This window comes from Emydura macquarii, unplaced genomic scaffold, assembly GCF_026122565.2.
Source record: "Emydura macquarii macquarii isolate MOO-44397 ecotype Brisbane River unplaced genomic scaffold, CSIRO-AGI_Emac_v2 contig_3671, whole genome shotgun sequence".
Taxonomy (NCBI): Eukaryota; Metazoa; Chordata; order Testudines; family Chelidae; genus Emydura; species Emydura macquarii.
The window spans coordinates 5355273-5372991 of record NW_027133808.1 but is presented as its reverse complement, the minus strand read 5'-3'; the positions used below and the strand labels follow the sequence as shown (position 1 = coordinate 5372991).

The following is a 17719-nucleotide window of genomic DNA, read 5'->3' as shown; positions in this document are numbered from 1 at the left end:
ATTATGATCATCTAGTTTGATCCCCTATGCAGCATAGACCATAGACCCTCACCCACCCACTCCTGTGATAGACCCCTAACCTATAACTGAGTTACTGAAGTCCTCAAATTGTGGTTTAGAATCCACCAGAAAATCCACCAGCAAGTGACCCTTGCCCCATACTGCAGAGGAAGATTAACCCCTAGGCCTCTGCCAATATGCCCTGGAGGAAAATTCATTCCCGAACCCAAATATGGTGATCAGCTAAATCCTGAGCATGTGGGCAAGACTCACCAGCCAGATACCTGGAAAAGAATTCTCTGATTCAGAACCCATCCCATATAACATCCCATCACAAGCCATCAGGCATATTTACCGTTAGTAGTCAAAGATCAGTTAATTGCCAAATTACGCTGTCCCATCATACCATCCTCTCCATAAACATATCAAGCTCAGTTCTGAAGTCAGCTAGGTTTTTTGTCCCCACTGCACCCCTTGTAAGGCTATTCCAGAACTTCATTCCTCTGATGGTTAGAAACCTTCATCTAATTTCAAGTCTAAATTTCCTAATGGCCAGTTTATATCCATTAGTTCTTGTGTCCACATTGGTGCTGAACTAAAATAATTCCTTTCCCTCCTTGGTATTTATCCCTCTGATGTATTTATAGAGAGCAATCATATCTCCCCTCAGCCTTCTTTTGGTTAGGCTAAACAAGCCAAGCTCTTTGAGTCTCCTCTCCTGAGGCAGGATTCCCATTCCTCAGATCATCCTAGTAGCCTTTCTCTGCACCTGTTCCAGTTTGAATTCATTTTTCTTTAACATGGGGACCAGAACTGCACACAGTATTCCAGACGGGATCTCAGCAGCACCTTGTATAACGGTACTAACACCTACCTATCACTACTGGAAATGCCTTGCCTGATGCATCCCAGGACTGCATTAACTTTTTTCATGGCCACATCACAGTGGCGGCTCATAGTCATCCTGTGACCAACCAATACACCCTGGTCCTTCTCTTCCTCTGTCACTTGCAATTGATGCATCCCCAATGCATCCCACTGATGCATTCTTGTTATTAGTCCCTAGATGCATGACCTTGCAGATTGAGTTTGGCCTGGAACTGTTGATTTTTTTAATATATAATTCTCCCTTGAAGTGTGGTTGAGTAAAAATGATACCTTTACTCAACAGATCTACTCTGGGATGAAATCCTAGCTCACTGAAATTAATGTGAATGTTGACATTGACTTCAATGGGGCCAGGATTGAACCCCTGGTTTGTATTCTGAGTAATGTTCTATATTCAACTGTCTAACCTAGCTTTCTTTTTTCCTCAGCCTAAAGAGCTCTAACTGACCTTTAAGTAGCACATTAATCTTTATTGGTGCTATTTGCTATTTCATTTGTTTTCATTAGAATACAAATTAAATCTAGAACATTTTTTCTGTAATGACATTCTTGTTTTCCATGCTACAGGCTAATGTGTACAAATTTTCTTTTTAAGATTTTTACATAACGTGGTGTGCACTTTGGGGGGTAAAATATATAAAGATTTTGTATATCAATTCAAAATGAAAATTAAAAAAAGAACAAGTTTTGTTACATAAAATTTCGAAGACTGCCTCTCTCAAGAAGTAGTAATGTTTACCTAAAGTTATATTTTTCCCCAATAAAAAAACACTTCCTTCTGCCTTCAAAACACAATACATTCCATGTCATTCAAAAAACCCTTTATAGGACTTTGCTGTAATATGTAAAACATGGAATCTTTCCATTAACTATGAAGGCCTTTTGGATCGGGGCTGCAGAAAAGTTGCTTCACTGTAAATTATTCTATTTTTTTTTGTCACAGAGTGGTTTGCATGTTGCTGTGAACAAGAATTAATATTGACGTGCAGGGGGAGGTGGTTGGGAAGGTAAGTACTGGCTAGTGTGGTGAAGAGTAACTGATGTGTCAGCAAGAGGTTATCTGTGAAGACAAATAAATAATGTAGACTATGATATACGTTAGGGAAGACTACGAAGGTGAAAAAAAGTCCTGTTTGATAAACCAGAGGCTAGCCAACAAGAAACTCTGTTTTTAGCTGTATTTTTGTTGGCTGACTGGGAACACAGCAAACCTGTCATCATTAATATTAAAATGCCTGAAGAAATACCTAACCTCCAGAAATATCCCTATGAACATCACTTTTTGACCTTAATTGTACTGAAGATATGTTATATAGCTTGCTAGAAATAAAATTGCCTGAGAACATGATGTGTACATGCCTGCAAACTGACAACGGTATTTTCCAACCTCTCTGTCATTTGCCTGCAAGGGGGTTTGGATTGCAGAATGTGACCCAAATCTTTCAGTGTAGCAGGTGCTTCTCCTTATAAAACGTATGCCTTTTCAGATAGCCATTTCAATAAAAACCACATCTCAAAAAAATTCTGTGATGAAACAGCAAGTGCCCTTTATTATATAATGGGACCTGATGACAGGTTTGGGGTTTTTTGTTTTTTGTTTTTGTTTTTTGAGAATGTAGGGAGGTATCCTGTCCAAGTGAAGTCAATGGAAGTTTTGCCATTGGCTTCTAGAGGGCCAGGATTTCACCAGTAGTGTTTTAAAATAACAACAACCAACAAACCACCCACCCACAATTTTTTAACCTCTATAATTTAGGAGTCAGAAATTAATATCAATACCTGAATATACTTTTACTGCTTCTCATTTCTGTTTCACTAGAATTATGCTAATAGAGCCCTGTGAAATTATTTTTATAATTTTTCATCTTATTTCTCAGGATTTGTTATTACTTCATTTTCTCAGGTCTTGGGGGGGTGGGTAGAGAAGGGTTGGTTGCACAATGAGCCCACCTGCAGCAGTGGCTCCTGTCCCATGGGGTTCAGCCTGCCTCCCAACTCCAGGCCTAGCGGCCTGGCTCATGAGGTCACAACGCTGCTCAGTTTTGGCCCCACACCACTAGTCATGCTGGCAGAGGAGTGGCCAGCCCAATCCTGAGTGGTGCAGTAATCCAGGGTGGCAGGTTGAAATGCCTAGCGTGGGGAGTTTTTCATTTTATGTCATTTTAATCATTGTTTTTCATTTTATTTCATGTTATTTTGCATTTGCAAAAAATATGGGCTGTGCTGATAGTCTATATATGACTCACTCGAACTATGTGTCACCATAAACTATTTTCTTTTAAATGTAGAATCCATGCAACATTACACATTTTCATCCTTTGTGAAAGATTGGTCACAAAGTCAAGGTGGGGCGGGGCAGGGGGGTAGATTTTTCAAAAACACTCAGCTCTGGCCCATCTCTGCTCTCACTGAAGTCTCTATTAAAACTCCCACTGACTTCAGTGGGAATGGAGTTAGGCCAATAGTGAGGGCTTTTTGATCATCCACACCAAATTTATGAATATATAAAAAAAATGTATCTAGAGAGATATTATCAGAGCAACAAAAAGAAGGAAGGACCAGATATGGACAGTAATTTTTCCCTTCTACTCCACAGAGTTAGTAATATCTATTTTGTCCAATATGTTCAATTTATGTTTTAATAATCAAACTTCCTGGAAAGAGACCACAAGTTGTAAGTGGGTTCTGATTAAATAAATATTCCACCAGTGAGTTAATATGGTTGCTACTTGGAATATTTCAGAGCTCCAAGTTATTGTTGTCTGATGGTTTTTTTCACATTTGTGCAATAAAAATACAATGGTTTAGTTTAAGGTATTCTTTTTCATATGTTTGAAAATTACATCATGCCACTTTTGTGGCATTGTTCTGAGTATTCTGATACCATGTAATCTCAGCAAGATCTAAAGTGCCACCATCTAAAAATATTTAATTCCTATGGGGCCATGTGCCACAGTGAGAGATTTTGTAGCCTTGCAGGTTTTCCTGACCAATTTTGTAGAATCATTTAAAGAGAATGTGAATAGGCTTTGTGCAAGTTTTCACAATTTGTCAAAGTTCATCACTACACTTCAGTGGACTACACTGCATGTCATCATAGTTTATAATGCTTTTCTGTAAGATTTACTACGTCATTTATTATTTACCCTTTTTCATTATTAATTACTCATCACTCGCTTCAACTCATTTCTAAATAATAGATGTATATGAATCCGCTCTAAAGTTTTAAACTTATAAGTGCAACATATATGACTGAAACTACTGCGAAGATATTTGGGTCTCTCTAAGAATCACTGTTTTACTTGCTGTTATCTGAAGTACAATTCCCAGAATCCTCCTATACCTAAAATGTCTGACCAGTTTAAAAAAAAAAGCTGTGTCCCATAATTCTCATGGTGAGGTTGTGGTTTTCTAATGTCAAAAGAATTGTTTTTGCTTTTTTAAAGAATGAATTATTAGTAACTGAGACCTTACACTTGAGATTATACTACAGTATAGTGAACCTCTGGGCCTTTTCCCACAACTAGATTGACCCTAAAGGACATATTCTTACAAAAAGGAGCGAGAGGGAATTAGTTGGTCGGGTTACTAGGCTAATAGAGGACAAATGTGAGTTTCCTTAGAACCTGAAAATGGGTCAACCCCAAGGAATCTCTCTCTCTTTATGTTCCACCAGGGACTTCCAGCAGGAATGGCAGGACAGCCTCAATAAACAGATTAGGAATAACTTGGTTATTGCAAAATGCCATCATCCAGGATGGAGCTGGGGAAATGGCTTTAGGAGACTCACGAGGAACTGAGGCAGAGAATCTACTAGTTAAGGAAGTTACATGGGAAGGTGACAGATTGTAGAGTAGCATCTGTGCAACAAAAAGCAAGTTTATAGGGAACTGAAGGCAAGCAAGCAAAGCAAGCCACTTGTAGACATTAAGCAGGAGCTTTTAAGATGCAGTGGGAGAAGAGGCAGTAACTTTGTGTGTGTGTGTGTGTGTGCAAAGCTGAATGGAGAATTGTGGCCAAATGAGACCAAAGCCAGGCTGAAGCAGTGTAGCAGAAGTTGGAAATAAGAGCTGAAAAGAAGAGGGATGGGGGCCTCATGTGCTTACTTTGATAGAGGCCTACTCCTGTGAGGCCTCCCTAGATCCACAGATTTAAAAAGAGCCATTTGGTTGAATTGTTATTATTTTAAAGACTTATTCCAAGTGATTCAGCAAAATGAGAATACTGGAAAAACAAAGGAAAGTGTGGAATACATTTTGGTGTTCGTGGATAACATTTTGTGTGTGCCTGAGTAAGGTATTTAAATGAAATCTTAAAATTAGTTGACTGTACCTGAAAATATGTAAACTGAGAATGGTAGAGGTCTGGATAGATGTGAAGAGTAGTTCCAATTACAAGCAGCAGTTCAAATTTGTGAAGAGATGAACTGATGTATCCAGTAAAGCCCAAGCACCAGATCTTCAGAAGAGCTTCTAAATCAAAGAGCACTGTAAAAGCAACCTAGGAGAATACATCAGAGGAAAAACAAGTGTTTCAATTACTGATTCAAAACATGGGTTTCTATGTCAGAGTTCACACCTTGCCAAGATTTGAAATGATGTCTACTTGAGAATCTGTATAGCGAAGGAAATAGCCGGAATAACATTTAGCAAAAAATTCTGATGATATGTACTGAATAGTCAGTCAAATGGATAATGGTTTAGATTCATCAGAAAGGATGACAGGTAGGCATTTTTAATTTTTCTGATTTTTATGAACAGATGGCACTTATTTGTAAATTATCAAACTTTGAACATAAACAGCATTCAAATGAAAATGAAATAATTCCTGTTTGTATAGAATACAGCATACTTTTACAGAGATGAGAGAGCAATTTGATATTTCTAAAGTACTTGTTTTCTTTAAATACAAATATTCACAAATTATCACTAAAACTATTTATTACAATTAAAAAATCAGATTAATAATTAAAAAATCATTCAAATTTGAAAAACAATCTACCTGTAATTCCTTTCATTAATTTGGTCTAATGTTCTCCCAAGCTTGGCAAATTCTCAGCTGGCCTGAGCTGGCTGCAACTGGATCCCACTCAGGGTAGCTACTGTACAACTTGATGGTTCTAAACTATTTGAGATTGTTTGTTGAACTTATAAACATATTATTATCAGCTATCTTGGATGATCCTGTACCTGGCCAACATAGTTAAGTTTGAAATGCAGCTTATATCATAACCCCTTATTTTTACTTGCTGCTACTTCTCAAATATATTTGCAACATGAAATTCTCTATGCTTGGTCACAGCCCAGATATCCATTTTTGGAGAGGACCAGACCAATCAATTTAACCAATTTTGAGTTTTCTATGTTCTTTGAGTTCAAAGAGAGAGAATTGTCCAGTGCAATACAATTAGATATTCTGCACAATGCATAACAATAGTTGAACCAATTTTAATTATAACAGAAATTGGACAGATGTAAGGAGCAAGCCCAAGGTTAAAAGAGAATCTACTCAACAGTTTGTTTATGAGCATTTAATTTCCCCCCCACACACATGCACAGAAATAACTAAATAGAAACGGGTTTGGAAAGAAGGGATGATGAGGGCTAAAACAAATAAAAATAAGCGAGATGTAAATCTGGTAAATTCTACCATTTTTAAATGGAGCCAGGGAAGAAGTGTTCCTAGGGGCGAGAGGGTAGGCAGTGACAGGGAAATAAATATATTTGTAGGCAGGGGCAGAACTGCACAGTTCTTAAAGGCCTTTCATCAAATATCTACACAGTAAACTACATAGAGTTCATTGAAGAGAGGCACCAGCTCACTCTAGATTTACACCTTTAGCTCTGGGAAGACTGAGATTTTTAACCCTGACATTTTCACAACTTAGCTATCTGCTCTAGCTGAGGCTACCCTCTCCATCTCGCTGCTTCCCCTGCCATTACTACCATGTATACCTTTTCTTTCATTTTATTTGCAGACTTGCTTTTCTCACCACAGAAAATGCCTCTGGCTAAATACTCTCCTCCCCATTTCCTCTCATGCCTTCTTAATTTATCAGTGTATATATACCCTGAGACTCCTCTCCACAGGCAGTAGAGCTAGGATACGGAAAGTGATATTTGTCCTCCCCTCAGCAGTTCTCTATCCAGAGGCATGACAAGTGGTGTAGTGGTAAGAAAAGAAGTAGGATAAACTAACGTAAACTCTACATTCCCCAAATGAAAAGTGGGTAAACTCCACTGACCCCTGACTACAATAGACATTAAAATAATAGGTAATACTTATATAGAACTAATATTTTCAAACATTAACAAATTAATGTTCTGAGGGTTCTCTGAGGTCAAATATTGTTCATCTTATTTTTACAGATGGGAACAATCAGACACAGAGAGGTTAATTATCTGTGGGCTCTCAAGGGCACTGGATTTGGCAAGACACAAGAAATCCAGAGATTTGCATTTTAATCCTGATTCTGACACTATCTGTGAGACTTTGCTAAAATAGTGAACTTCTCTAATATTCAGACTCTCCTTCCATAAAATAGATATATTTACCAACAAAGAGGGTTTTGTCAGCTAACTAAATAACATTTGTAATGTGTTATATATTTTATGTGCAGTGAACTGTAAAAATCAGTGGTAGAGGTAGAAGTACAAATGTCTGGGTTACCAGCCCTATGCTCAGTCCTCTAGTCAACATATATGAGTTGTTGGTGAGCAGTACCGCCAGCAATATCTCCTACAGTTTTCCTAAACTGTTTGAAATATTTATCAAACTTTAAAGTTTTTTGCATGCTTAAATCAAACTAAGATGTCTTGCAGCATCCTAGTGCTCTAATTCTTTTGTTTAGGCTGAGCAATAAAATGTAACTGAAAACCCTACTATGCAAGCATGCTCACATGCACGGATGCCCCCACCCTTCATCTCTTCAAAGACACTGACCAATTTTCTTTGACTTGCTCCTTTGTAGATCTCATTGAGAATTATAGAACAATACAAGTTTGAAAATATGGTTTCAAATACAGCATGAGCAAAACCTTTGTTTGAAACACACTGGGGAAGTATTTTAATCCAAGTTGAAGAAAAAGAAGACCTTTGAGCTAAGAAGTGTTGTACAAAATTTCAGCCCCAAAGGATTTGTGTGTGTGCACTCCAGTTATGAAATACAGAAAAGTACTGGAATTCAACCTTAAAGCAGAGGAGTAGCAACTCTAATATTTACACAATTCAGAATATATAGGTGATGCATTAGGGACAAGATTAACAAATATGATGTTAAATATATTTTAATTTATTCTAAAAATGTGTAGGCAGGATGATTTGCATTTTACATTCTTGTCAAAGGACTCAAACCTCTACCACTTAAAAAATGTATCAGATGATTTGCATAGCATTTAGTTACATTTATACACCTGTCTTTCCACTGATAGAGCTGGGTATTTTTCCTTCACTGTAATTAATTACATGAGAAGATTCAGAAGACAAATACACAACATCTGGCTTGAATTTTTTGTTAGGTATTCAATTCAATAATTTAAAACAATTCAATAACAATTTTATGCTCACATCCACCCTCTTCTGCTGATGCAGAGAGGAGAAGAGGGTGAATCCATGGAAAAAGCAATGGTGTGTTCATGCAGAGGCAGGCCAGTGGTTTCACGAGTTGCTACCCTCCACTGTGCGGCCACATCTCCTGTCAGAACACTGATGCATCCCCATAGGCCATGAGTAAAAGTGTGTGAGGCACAGTTAAAAAAGAAGCCAAAGAGGAGCAATGCGAAATGACATGCTTCCCTGTAGGCTGCAGCTGATGCATAGCAAAGATTGCAGGTTGTTAATGTTGTTTGAGGCAGAGCACAGCTAAAGCCAGCATCCAACACTATCACATAGGCTGGTTCTGCTGTGCTGCCCTGGCTTAGTTGAGTGGAGTTTAGAGCTACAGGTGAATTTAGAGGGGAGTCTTTCTGAGATGGATCAATGGGGTTAGGAGCCTAGATCTCTCCCATTCCTCCCTTTTCAGGTTCCATAGTCTGTTTAATCTTCACTTCAGCAAGAGGGGCAGGGGCTTTTTCAGAATAGGATTGGTACAAGGACACAGAACACTTGCAAAGAACACTGCCAGGAGAGATGATAGCAGGAAAAAAAAAAAAAGATTCAACTCTGATCACTCCTCTAGAGTGTAGACCACTGCATTTCAGAATTCTTAATCCTCTTCACTAAGACTCCAATCCTACAACCTATCATAATGGAGACATAGGTGCTGGAACTAGTGGTGCTGGGAGTGCTGTTGCCTGGCTTGAAGTGGTTTCCATTATATACAGGGTTTACAGTTTGGTTCAATGGCTCTCAGCACTCCTACTATAAAAATTGTTCCAGCACACGTGAATAGAGAAGACTTCTAGGAAAACCCTTTTCTGTCTGTCTTGGGATTTTCTATAGCACACATCACCATACTGTCTAACTAGTGAACATACATAATTAGGTCTTTATGGTGGTGTCTGCAATCGATTTGCTCTTCACCCTTCCCAGGGGCTTGGAAGCTATAATTGGTTGGGTTTATTGTTTCTTTCTTTCTTTTCTCTCTCACAAGATTGGTTTTCCTGATTCTATAAGGTTGATATATGCAAATTTAAATAACTTTCTGATTATCTCAATTTGACCATGAATGTTATTTATTTTGGTACAATGGGCTGATAAATACATTGTAATGTCCCTTAAACTTTGTAAATAGTTGGGTGCATAGAAACGTAATAAATGGAATCTGGGTTTAGAATTTACATCCCTTTTTTTCTACTGCTTTAACTCTTCAGAGCCTCCCTCTTTCTGGAGCTGTCTGTTCTCTAGTTACCATACAAGAAACACACTTCTTTCTTGTAGCTGGGCATTTGAAATGCTCCAGGCTAGGCTTGTCCATTGAACTTAAATAATTGAGTCTCTAAAATGATACTATCCTAAGGATTTTAAGAACACGAAGGACTCTCACTTATCTAAAACTTCCTGGTATTGTTGCTGGGCATTGATGAACCAGAAGTGGCAAGTGCATTTTGCCAAGTCCTGTCAAAACCTGTGAGAGCTGCTGTCTAGTCAGATACACAAGAGTAAAGAAAGAGAGAGAGTTAGAGGACAAAGATGAAAAGAGCTTGACTGACAACCAGTGGTGCAGCTGATTTATCTTGTGTTTGTTTCTTTTGAGATTTTTGGGTCTGTTTATCTCATTGTCCCTGTGATGGGGTCTTTATCTCCTTGTCCCTGTGATGGGGGTCTATCAGGCCTTCTCTGCCCGCTGCTGGAAGCATTGGTATCTTGACATCCACACTCAAGGAAAATCCACTCAGATGGGGCTACCAACAAGACAGTCTTTCAGAGGCCTTTAAGGGCTTGGACCGATGACCACTTAAGGCTTACCTGCTTCTTCTCAGGGGCAGAGCTGGGGAAGAATGGGATAGAGGAGGAGTGCGTCAGTGCTAGTCCAGAACCACAAGGATAGGTCAGGGTCTCGCTTTCAACTGCTACCAAGAAGTGCTGATCTAAGCAGGGTCTGAAGGAACTCTCCTCAGACATATAGTGATGAACTGGGGGAAAAAGATGTCAGGAGCAAACGGTTTTTGCATAGACACACCTACTCCGCCTACAGGCTCAACAGATGTAGCTGCATTGCCACCTTGATCAATTTTGGCTGATCTGGGGTTACAATTCACTTCACAATCTCTCCTAAAATTCTCAATCACTGAGGGACAGTCTACACTCACTGCTGTGTTTGCTTTCCACAAGCTACTCATAGTATAATTTTTTTTTAATGAGTGATGTACCCAAATATTTGGAAGCTAGTATTTTAACTGTATCGTTAAATGTATTAACTTTAATTTGGGATATTGTAGATTATGTACTATATGTATTTTATTACTTTTAAACCAAACTTTGTCCTTTTGGATAATTTAAGCATTATACCCAGATGTATAGAAACTCTTTCCTTACCCTGTGTATCAGATAACTTTAACATTAGTTTTAATAAAAATGTTAAATTTGAATGCACGTGCATTTGAGATTTTGTTTCTTTACTCAAAAAGTGCAGACAAGGCAAATCCTGAGTATATTTAACTGTTGAGAGACTGATGCAAGCTTACGGCACAAGCCATCGGGCTCCGAGCAGGCAGCCAAAACATACGAACTAAAGTAGGGAAACCTGCAGTATCATACTCCTTCCCAGAAGGGAGAATTACAGAGCAGCCCCACCTGCCACAGTCCCAAAATCTAAACTGTTGTAATGGATGTAAATAGCTCAAAACTGCAAATCAGGACTTTACATAGATATTTAAATCAATAAAGGAATACACCAGCTGCAGATCATCAGCAACAGTCTTCAGTAGCTGTAGTTAGATAATGGCTGTGGATCATTTATTTTACACAAAGCCACAAACACTTATACTGCCCCAGAGCCTGAGGATCTGGTCCGCAAGTGTGGTTCAATTCTGCTAGCTACACCTGAGAAGCATAGGTGGTTTTCTGTCATACCATGGTCCTACTGTTCTAATTTGTGCAAGCTAGAATGGATCCTAAGGACTGTTCTGCCAGACCCTGTCCCTTCCTATCCTGGCACATCTCTGGACTGCCCTCTACACCAGGGCAGCAGAAACAGGTGGCACAGAGTCAGCTGTGTTGGCTTTTACACCACCTGGAGATTCCATTAAACAACGGGAATCTTCATCTGGATGCTTAAGGCAGACTTTCTGTCCCCACTGCAATTTTGGGCTTGCGGCAGCCTACTCCAAAGAAAATAAGGATAGAATGGGGGTGGCCTGCTCCAGCTCTCTTACCATAAAACCCCCAAATAACCCACCCACAAAAGAGTCTATTGCACAGAGCAGCTGCACCTTCTGAGCTTTCAGCCCTATCTTCTAGGGTCTCAGCTTCCTTCTCCCTGCTCTGGGTCCCTGTGTTGAGCCTCCTCATAGTGGAGTTGTAAATGGAACTAGTTGGTTGACTTCTTGTCTCTCCCAAAGCCTCCATTAACCTCTTCCCTGCTCTCTGGATGCATGGGATTTATACATCCCATCACAGTTGCACATTTGGTGAAACACTCATCTTGAACCGATAACTCTGATATTTCAAAACCATTCAGAAATCTTAGGCTTACTTAGTACAGTCATAATACTGAAAAGTTTGGGATGGGCACTGCTCTCTGACATTTATGAATTCCAGCACTGATATCCCAAAATTACGACAAAATGGTATCATTCAGTTCTTCACTCTCCTGTAATCTAAGTATAGAGCTGAAATCTAGGCACCCATTCATCCTAAGCCCCTGCTGGATCCTCAAACTGAGCATTTCCTGTGGATTCCAGTCCAGCAGGAGCTCTTCGAGAACACCCAAACCCATACAAGATGGCTGGAGGAGGCTTCCTTTATAACTTCTAGTCTAGAGGCGAGGGTAGGCTACCAACCCAGGATGTGGGAGGCATGGGTTCAGTTCCCTCCTTGGCCTGATGTGAAGCAGCAATTTGAATTCGGGTTTCCCACCACTCAGCCATGTGTCCTAACCCCTAGGCTATGGCACAATCTGGTGTGCATCTGTCCTGTTGGAAAATGATCCAAGGTTTATAAATAATTAATGCATTGGGCCAGCGTGAAAATGAATAAATAATCATTCTCACGCTGGACCAATGCATTATTCTATAGTCCAGCGATTAGGGCACTCACCTCAGGGGTAGGATACACAAGTGCAGATCTCTGCTCTTCATCAGGAAGAGGAGAAATTAAACCCAGTCTCCTACTTCCTAGGCTTAGACCACACCCCTCTACTCAGCATTTATACTGGCTAGTTTAGGTGGCTGAGCGGCTCCCCACACAGCCTGGTGATTTTTGTGACATTTAGGCATTTAACTCTCTCCATGCATAGTATAGAAACCCTCAGCAACTAACTTAGGGCTGTGGATTCCAGTGGATGACAAGGCACCTAAAAAGTAGTCCTTGCCATGCCTCTTTTGTGGATCTAGCTCTTAATCCCCATTTAGGGTTCGATCCTACAGTTGTGAGCTCTCTGGCTCTGGTCAAGCAAGGCACTGACTGAAGCATTGAAGTCTGTTGGACTATTCACAGGCTTAAAGTTGGAGTGAAGTAACCTCTTTTTTTGGACAGTTGGTGAGAGAGACAAGCTCTTGAGCTACACAGAGCTCTTATTCACAGCTGGGAAACATACTCAGTGTCACAGCTAAATACAAGGCGGAAAACAGATTGTTTAGCATAAGTAGTATCCTGGGACCAACACGGCTACAACAACACTGCATAGGCTTAAAGTTAGGCATGTGGTAAATCCAGACAAGAGTGATGAAAACCTTGCAGCACTGAGTCCTTAAGCATTTAAATAAAAGAGGCCTGGTTGTCAGAAGCAGTGAGTATGCACAGCTCTCAGAGAAACAGCAGGAACTGCAGATGCTCAGCACTTCTGAAAATCAAGTCACTTTTATAAGGTACCGAAGGTATTGATTTAGGCTGTAATTCAGGAAAACACTTAAGCATGTGCTTCAGTCCCTTTAACTTCCACTAGACCTTTTAAAAAATTTAAATAATAAAAAGATACCTAAACAAGGCTCTAGGCACCCTAACACGTATTTAGTACAATAACAGAACGTCAGTAGCATTAAAATAGTTATCCAGCCACCTACAAAACTGCTCCTTTTCAGCCCTCTCCAAAACTCCATCGGATCATTTTTTTCTGCATTCAGGCTATTTTGAGTACTGTTTGGGCTATACCTAAGAACAAGATTACAGTTAGGCATGTGCTTAAGAGCTTTCCTGAACAGGGATGCTTTCCAGCATGAGGCCTGAATTTTACAAGGTAGAATGTTTGTTTTTTAGTTTAAAATAAAAACAGGCTAAATTCTTCTGTCTGTTGCACTCTTGGTAAAAAAGCAACTTATCAGCCATTCATTGCCTGCAGAGGTTATACTCAAGCCTCAGCTCATTACCACTGACATTTTGTTTGAGGAAATTACCTTTCAGAAGGCTGTAAAAAAAAGGGCTGTCAGCTACTGTCAGACAGAGGAACTTGAACAACTTGCAAAAAATTCTCAGAATGCTTTAAGGGAATAAAGAAATGATAAGTTGCTTGACATTCACATAGTTTTCAAGATGAAAAAAGTAGACAAATTATCTGAATAGCAAGTCCAGTAAACTCACCTCAGCTAGGTAAAATTCATCATGCTGCCTTTTGAAAGTCTCTCCTTTGTAATAATTACTAGCAGCAACAATGACATCTACTGCCACCATGCTCAGTATGAACATATGAAATATTGATGACCTCATCATTTTCTGTAGAGAAAACAAACACAAACAACAAACACATAAGTAGTATTTTCTATTAAAGAAGGAAAACTTTATAATTGAAATTATGCATACATGATTTATTACATTTTTATAATTTATACTCAATCATAATTGTATGTTGTGTAAAGCTTCACGATTATAAATTACTGTTTATTTTATAGTCCAGTGTTTCTCAACGACCGGTTTGTGGACCGGCACCGGTCCCTGAGATCCTCCTGAACCAATTTAGGAAGACAGCAAGACGGTCCCTGGTATCAAAAAAGCTTGAGAAACGCTGTTATATTCGAATATATCATTTTACTCCAATTGGTTTATGCACAGTGTCATTGTTCTTTCAATTATTTACTAGTCAACTTTTACAAAAAAGTTTCATTGTTCACTATTTCCATTGTTTCCAATATGCTTTTAAAATACTTAGCTATATTTATTTCTACTCATTTTTCCCTTTGTTAAACATTCTTTATGATTTTAATATGGCTGTTACTGTTTTCTTATTTAAGCGCCAGCATTATCAATATATGTCAGCATAGCTCAAATGGAAATAGTTACTACAACATGCATAGCAGACACAGAGCAGATATTCCCTAGTCCCTTTGGGCTAGAAAATGCCCTTGCTTTCTTCCATGCATAAGGCTGATACATAGCTTATTCCCCACTCTCTTCAGCTCCCTGCACTTCTGCCCACTACTGGAGTCACAATCTGGGGAAGCATAAACATGGGAGTAAGAGGGGGCACTTACTTCCTCTTACTCACCAGTGCAGCTGAGTAAGGATTGTGATAATCTAGGTCTTTGTATTTCCAGAAGAATTAGACAGTTTTTATTCCTGGACATTTTCACTGATGAAGGAGTAGATTCTGAAGCTGGATTTAGAATGAATAGGGCCTTTCCCCACAACTTTTACAATACTAAAAGTTACAAATTGGACCCAAACTACTTCCCCTAAAAGTTTCAACATGTTTGAGCTAAAGTTTAGGGAATAAAGATAAATGTACGTTAAAAGACCTGATACTAGATGGTGCTGAATTCCTGTTGATTTCAGTGAGAGCTGAAGATGCTTAGTACCTTCCATGATAAATTCTTTCAGTATCAAAATATGGAATTATGACAGCCATTTTTCAATAAATGTATTGCTGCTGAATAAAATTCAAATTAAATAGCCAAATATACTGATACATACTAAACCACTCACAGCCCATTCCTGTATTAATTGTTCCAATAGAATCCAAGAGCCAAACTTTCAAATATCCTTGCACACACAATCCAGTTGTGCATGAGCATGCAGTTGTTACACTATCACTTTTCCCCGCAAACTGTGGAATTTATGCTTGTAAACCTATTTGCACAAACCAACTAACAAGTCATCAGTTGTAAATCATGTAAATTTTGTTACTGCACATTGTGTTCACACAAATAGAGGTTGATTCAATTTGTCCCCAAGTTCATTTCTAAAAATAACCTGTACGGAATTTCAGATAAAACCTCACTATGTAGAGCAAAACCTCCTAGCCTTCCATAGCTTCTTTTAAAGATGTCACATGGTTGGATTTAACTAGCTTCAAAAACAGGTGGCCTGAGGTCATGCTACAGCTACACTTCTTAATTAACGCACTCTTGCCTCAGTTTCCTTCTTCCTCAGCACCTTAAATCAAACTTCCACACCCCTCCTTGGGGTTGGATTTATTGAAAGAGCAAAATGAAAAATCAAATTTCTCAAATCTTCAGCAAGTCCTCACTCTCAAGTCTCAGTCTGTCCCACTGGGGGTCTCCCAGGCCTTCCGAGCCTGGTGCTTTTCCCCTAAGAACTCAGGGATTCCTGCTGAAGCTCACATGCTCCCAACAACCATTCCCTGCCTTAGGAGGCTTCTGCTGATGACTCTCACACCACCTTTATTTTGGTTATCCCTCTCCCTAAGTAGCCCTTTCTCTGCCATGTCCTGCTGCTCTTTATAAGCGATTCAGCTCCTCCATAACCAGCTGGTTCTATTAATTAAACCCCATTGGCCATCCCAGGTATGGCAGGGCAGGCTAACTGGATGGGGCTAGCCATGTCCAGATCTCTAGCCCTTAAAGGGGCAGACTACCCCATTACAGTGACATTAAAACAAAGGTGTTTGCGGAAAATAAAACTCAAACAATGTATAGATGTTACACTATTAAGTTTTTATTGGCTAGTTAAGAGTCTTTTGCTAGCCATATGAGCTGCTCCCAATTGTCTCAGTGAACACAAACATCAGTAAATTAGCTTTGTTATGTTGATAGCAAAGCTTCCACTGTAAAATCTGGGAATCACATTGTTAGGCTCCCCTGCCCAGTTTCTCTCAGTTCCCAGACATGTTAGCAGACAGAAAGCAGCAGGCCATTGTCCAAACTGCAGGCAATGCCATGTTTATTGGGACTAAACAAGAAAGCATAAAACCATAGCTCTTCACACCAATCGGGCTTCCTTTCTCATAACTGTTGTTCTATACGCCGATAGTTTACTTCCCCTTTAACCATAGCTCTAGAGGCCCATAGAGCTCCCTCTTCCCTTAGCCTTAGCTCCATATGCAGCTAGAGCTCCATCTCCCCCTCCTTCTTCTTGGTAGGCCTAATTATACCTGTAGTACCCTTCCCCACACCGGCCCCGGTACCACCGCTTCCAATTTATGGTCATGTTCTGTTTTGGAGGGTCTTGAGTCTGGGGGCTTTGGTACCAACTCTTTTGTACCCCATGGGAGGGAGGTTATATTTTGGTCATAGTCACTTTATGGCCATTTAGTGTTTCTTTCTCACGCCTCCCTTTACCCCCCCTTGTTCCTGCCAACCAGTTGCTCGACCTTGCTCTGGCATCTGTCTTGAAGTGGAGTCAGAGCTTTCCTTCTTTTGCACATTCATATATCAAACCCCCACTACACCTCGAAACATTTTAACTACATCCCTTATCTCTTCTCACAGTAATAAAGAAAACCCATCTGGTTGTGGGTGGGCAAGAGTAACACACAATCACATAATGTCTTTGTTCTCTGTTTACATGTGTATCTTGAAGATCTTAGCTTTCAGGGAGGCACGCAGGCCCAAAATACCATCTCGGGTAGATACACAGGCCTAAATACTTATAAAAACCTAAATTATACACTACTAATCCTAACACGTGTTCTTTTCTGATGTTTATTTTTAATTCAGAAGAAAACATTATAAATATTAAAGACAAAATTTAGGACTATAGTGAATACTGAGTTGTCAACTGACTTTGTAAATAAAAATATTTCAACCTCATATGGTTGAATCATGAATATTTACAAGCTGTATGATTAACAACAGGTAGCACTAGATCTGCTAAATTTCTGTTTCAGACATGTTCTTTACAGACATTTAGTCTCTCTGCATATTTCACACTGTTTTTAAAAGTGTCAAAAACCTTCATAGTTACAAACAATTCAGTTGAAATTGTAAGACATTTGATAAGAGAAACTAATGTGTTGAGTTGTAAAATGCATTTTTCTCTCCCTTTATGAGAATCCATAAGC

General features: G+C 39.3%; 1 protein-coding gene across 1 annotated transcript in view; it reads right to left on the bottom strand.

Annotated features, from left to right (window-relative positions):
* The window catches only part of NALCN (sodium leak channel, non-selective), a 346536-nt gene that overhangs the window by 133415 nt on the left and 195402 nt on the right, over positions 1-17719 (bottom strand). Inside the window, exons 11-12 of the mRNA XM_067536921.1 lie at positions 14065-14196; positions 5221-5388 (exon numbers count right to left, since the gene is read on the bottom strand). Of these exons, the coding sequence (XP_067393022.1) occupies positions 5221-5388; positions 14065-14196 (300 nt within the window). The remainder of the gene's footprint in view (positions 1-5220; positions 5389-14064; positions 14197-17719) is intronic.